General features: G+C 36.9%; 1 protein-coding gene across 1 annotated transcript; it reads left to right on the forward strand.

Moving 5' to 3' along the window:
• Positions 1 to 412: 412 nt before the first annotated feature.
• On the forward strand, positions 413 to 2,567 carry LOC110894403 (plasmodesmata-located protein 6). Its single transcript, XM_022141631.2, has 3 exons — positions 413 to 1,458; positions 1,554 to 1,739; positions 2,173 to 2,567. Exons 1-3 carry the CDS (start codon positions 1,092 to 1,094, stop codon positions 2,391 to 2,393), a joined length of 774 nt encoding a protein of 257 aa, XP_021997323.1. The 5' UTR covers positions 413 to 1,091; the 3' UTR covers positions 2,394 to 2,567.
• The last annotated feature ends 3,035 nt before the right edge of the window (positions 2,568 to 5,602 follow it).

Here is a 5,602-nt window from a genome sequence, read left to right on the forward strand (position 1 = left end):
GAAAAAAAAAATCAAATAACTAATATCAAATAAAAATATTTTAGTTTACAGTAATAACTCATGACAAATTAAATGGAACAACTAATTACACTACTGCTCTACACAGGATTTGATTGAACATTTATTAAACAAAGCTTCTATTTAGTCATGTTAGTTTTTTTAATTGTAATCAAAAGTTAAAATTACAAAGTAATTAGCATAAAAAATATATGTCGATTGCAGTTATTGAACAAATTCTCATATAAACCGAACTACTCAATCATCGAAAGTCTTGCATGATGTAATAATAATAAAGAAAGAAAACATACACACACTGACACACACACACACATATATAGATAGGAATGCATGGATATATATGTATGACTCATAAGCTAATTTTCACAAGTTACCACAGAATTAACTGAGATTATATGCTCCTAAAATGTTGCCAAAAGATCTCTCCCTTTCGTTCCTCATATTATCATTCATGTTCTCCCTCTTATCGGTTTCTACTGCAAACTCCAACGTCTATGTTCAATGTTCTCAACTCAACTTCACATCAACCACACCTTACGAGTCGAACGTAAACTCACTGTTCACTTCCTTAGACTATCTCCAATGCATATTTAACACCCTTGTTCTTAGAAGTCCTTACATGTCCTTACCATTGGAGCAATGATGCCATTTGAATCCTTTAACAATGAAATTCTTAATTATGGATGCATGTTTGTATTGGTTTTGGTGATAAGGTGGACCCATACTAAAAAATAAAAACTTTTATTTAAGGATTGTGTGTAGTGAGTAGGTGATGAGGTGGAAATTTAGAAGAGTAAGAATATTTGTAGGGTTGGAGATGAAATGAAGGTTTTTAAGGATTTGTAAGGATATGATGTGGCAGATGATGTGGCAGCTAAGGATGCTTAAGGACACCCGTAGCGTTGGAGATAGTCTTACTCGACTCAGCCTCTATCTACAACTTCAACAAAATTGAAACCTCCCCACAAAGCAATAGTGTGTATGGCGTCTTCCAATGTAGAGGCGATCTAAGCTCCCCCAATTGCAAAGATTGTGTGGCCAGCTCTATCAGTCAACTGAAGACAGCTTGTCCTATGTCCAAAGGAGGTGAAATACAATTAGAAAGATGTTTTGTGAAGTACGATGATACATCATTTTTTGGAGCCCAGGACAAAACGGAGGTTTATAGGAGATGTGGCCCTTCAAATGGCTATAACTCTGATGTCTCGAACCGTATAGATAGTGCGTTGGCAAATCTAGTTGGTGAGAACGAACAATACTTTCGTGGGGGAGATTTTGGAAGCGTACAAGGTGTGGCACAATGCGTACAAGATTTGAGTTTAAGCGATTGTCAAGATTGTTTATCAGAGGCAAGTGGACGGTTGAGATCAGAGTGTGAGTCATCTACCTGGGGTGATATGTACCTTGGAAAATGTTATATCCGATATGATGCTGAACAGGGTAAACCTATATATTGTGGTGGTGATTTGTATTAGTAATATATTATCATATATTTATCTTGCATTAACATATAAAGCATGCATGATTTAATACAGGAAACTTGAATACTCCAGATGACAATTCCAACTCTAATTCCAATAAAAGCAGTGACAAAAGAAGAAAGAAAAACAAAAGGTGGAGAAATTTTGGTATCAACGTTGCCTCCTTCTTTGGCGGGGCATTGGCTTTTAGCTTGACTGTTGTTGCGGTTTGTGCTTGCAATTGCTGTAATACAACAAACAGTACGTTACTGATTTACTTAAATTTTGTAAAGATTATGCCACAGTATTTTTACAAGGATCTATAAACAACTAAACAAGGATCATTAATAATATTTATATAAAAAATTGGCTCTTAAAAATATTTGATTAAACATTGGAGATGATTATAGTTCCCACTCCTTGTGTATCACGATTATCTATTCTGTCTCGTTCTTTTTACAATCATAGATTAAAAAAATGGTTTCCTATGATTTCTAATTAGTTAATAGTTTTCATTCACACACGCTGTTTTTTATTTATTCCTTTTGTTTTAGTACAAAATTGACGATGGTACGACTTTTAAAGTATACCTACAAGTATTTATTTATATTTACTTTCTTTTCATGAATGTACAAATGTACAGTTTCTTTTTTTATTTATTCATGTTTTTTTTTAACTTTTCTTGAATCCTCAGTCATCCAACAATACCAATATTTTAAGAGGGAAAAGAGAGTAGCCGAGACAGAAAGGGATTTAGCCAGAAATGAAGCAAAAGCAGCCAAAGAAAAGGCACAAAAGTTAGAGAAAGAATTAGAACAAGTGAAATCAAAGAAATCTGTTCCTTATTTACCGCCAATGCCGCCTCCGCCGTCTTTCTTGTCAATGCTCCCTCCATGTCCGTACGTTCCACATTAGAGCCCGACGACATGTTATTACTTGTATAGCTATATATGTGCCTCAATATGAAACTATGAAAACATATGAAAGTCCCTAGCCGAAGAAATACCCCTTTTTTACTTTGTACTTATAAGTAAACTTTCCTAGGGGAAAAACTCGCAATTTTGTGTTGTATCTTTCTCAACCTTTTCTTATATATATTCGCCTATGTTCACCTACCAAGTATATTAAACAAAGCCATATAAACCAGTTTACGAGTACGTCTAGTCTTACCGAGAACCTAAACCTTATATAGGTCCGTCTTAGACTACATGGTATGGTGATGGACCATCCTTGGAGGATGATCCGCCACGTAGGCGACACGTCATAGTCCTCCCAAGAATGGATCATCCTCCAAAACTAGGGGGCATGGGAGGATGGTCCTAGTCATAGTCTTCCACCACTTTTATGTTTTTTTTTTTTAATCTTCTAATTTTTTTTAACATTTAACAAATAAAGTAACAAAATATTTTCATTAATATTAAAAAACATTACATAAACTTAAAAAAAAATTAAACTTAAAAAAAATAAATTAAAAAAAAACATAAACTTAAAAAATAAAAAAAAAACTTAAAAATATCTTAATATATTAAAATAATCTACTAGTCTTCGTCTTCCATGTCGTGGGCGAGTTCGTTGGGAGCGTTGTTCCAAATGTACTCCACCAAGTCCGCTTGTAGGTTGTGATGTGTGTACTCGTTACGTAGAGCGAAGGCGTTCAAATCTTGTTGTTCCTCACTAACTGGAACAGAATTTCCAGTAGACGCGTTTTCGTCGTACTTGCATATCGCTCTCCCTTCGTCTTCAATGATCATGTTATGAAGGATGATACAAGCGTACATAATGTGTCGTAACCTCCTTGGTGTTTGCGAACGTGCTGGATGTGAAATGATGTGCCATTTTTTTTGTAGAACACCAAAAGCCCGTTCATTATCTTTTCTTGCGCCCTCTTGAAACTTTGCAAACTTTTTTCTTTTGTCGTCGGTCGGGTGCGGGATAGTTCTAACGATTGTCGAGTACGTTGGGTATATCCCATCGGCTAGGTAGTAACCTCGCCTGGACTCCACCCCTGAAACCGTAAAGCTTGTGTCTGGACCTGTACCCGCCACTACATCATCAAAAATCTGTGACTGGTATATAATGTTAAGGTCATTGAGCGAACCAGGTAGACCAAAAAAAGCATGCCATATCCAGAGATCCTGTGACGCAACAGCCTCTAGAATGATAGTTGGATGTCCTTGATCTCCCCTAGTATACTGACCTTGCCATGCAACTGGGCAGTTCTGCCACTGCCAGTGCATGCAATCAATGCTCCCGAGCATTCCTGGGAAACCATGTCTCTGTTCGTGTGCTTGATATAATTTTTGAACGTCGTTTGCGTTCGGTTTCCGCAGGTATCGCTTGCTATACAATTTGACAACCCATTGGCAAAACTTGTGCAAACATCGACGTGCGGTTCTTTCAGACATCCTAATGTACTCGTCTAATGCATCGGGTGCGAAACCGTACGCAAGTTGGCGAATGACCGACGTACATTTTTGTAAATTACTGAAACCCCTTTGCCCCCTAGCATCGTTTCACAATGTAAAAAAACGGATCAGACTGGGCCATGTCGCCTGCAATACGTAAAAACAGTGGACGACTCATACGGAAACGACGTCGAAAAATCTCGGCTGGGTACACGGGTTCGTCGGCAAAATAATCAGCTACTAGTTTATCGTGGCCGGCTATAAATTTAGAACAAAACATAAATGAAATTAATTATAAAATACATTTTAAAATCTATATAAAACATAAGGAAAAAAAAAGTAAAATACCTTCTTGGTCTCGGTTATATTTTGCTCGTCTAGTTAGCCGTTGGGACGACCCTTCATCGGCCGTCATGAACACCTGAGCCGCGTTCATAATCATGTTGTGCATAATAGCATCCTCTTCCGAAGATGATGAATACCACGCGGACGAAGACGATGAAGACATAGAAGAAATTGAAGAAATGGAAGAAACGGGTGAAGCCATGATAATTTTTTAGCGAGAGATGGGGTGGTAGCGGGTAAAAAATGGTACAAAATATGATGAGTTTTTATAAAAAGGGAAGAGTGGTTTATAAAATGTGAGAGAGATGGGGTGGTAGTGGGTGAAAAGTTGTGAAAAAATGGTTAAAAATGTGAGTATTTATAAAAATGGAAGTGAATTTGGGTATATTTTGAATTATGGCCGTTTGAATGTTGAATTTTAATTATAAATTAAATTAAATTTTTTTTTCAACGGTCAAAAAAGTGGAAGGGCCCACCATATTTGCTTCGTCGCAAACGGCTAGAACCCGACGCGGAAGACGGGACGGGGGGGGGGGCACGGTGTTTGGACCGTCGTCGACCCAGGACGACCCGGGGCCGCACCCCATACCGACTAGCCTTATAGGTAGTAGTGGTGTATAACCAACACGTAACTAGTTTCTTGACCTTTTTAATGGATCGGTGGTTAGGTTGGAATAGCCGGTGAACTAGTTGCCACTGTTAGATTTCAATGGATGAGAGACTTGTCGTTGTTAGGTTTCAAATCGTTAGAAGAATAAGAGTTGTTTTCCTGTGATGGGTTTCATAATTTTAAAAGGGCAATTTTGTCAGGAATTCTAACAAGGAAGTGAGATATATCATAAATGTAATTTAACCCTTGTTTACATGAAAAATACAGTTGAAAAAACAACATTACTTTGTATTTTAATTTCTTTAAATATTAGTAATTACATGCTAGAGAAGAAAGATTGAAGATGCTAACTCTTAGCGGGGAAAGATAGAGGAAACTTCATACAATTATTGTAGCATAGTACCTTAAGATCGATGAAACTTACGATTATTGTAGACTAGTATACTACCTTAGCGAGGAAAGGAAAGATCGAGGAAACTTGTATGATTACTATAGTACATGTAGTATATAGATTACCTTAGCGAGGAAAGATAGAGGAAACTTTGTAGTTTAGCACCATTTGCACATGTCTGAAATTAATGATAACTGCAAACGAAAGAGACATGTGTACTATGTGCATTAGCTAAAAGGAAATTTTCAAGAAGGATCGTATTATGTTTCATACAAGCCAATGGGTCCCTTAACGTGTTCGACACAAAACGACTAAAAAACTAAGTAAACTGATGACGCTGTTTAGAAATGCCTTTCTAGAAATTCAAAAAAAT

Source organism: Helianthus annuus, chromosome 12 (assembly GCF_002127325.2).
Source record: "Helianthus annuus cultivar XRQ/B chromosome 12, HanXRQr2.0-SUNRISE, whole genome shotgun sequence".
Lineage (NCBI taxonomy): Eukaryota > Viridiplantae > Streptophyta > Magnoliopsida > Asterales > Asteraceae > Helianthus > Helianthus annuus.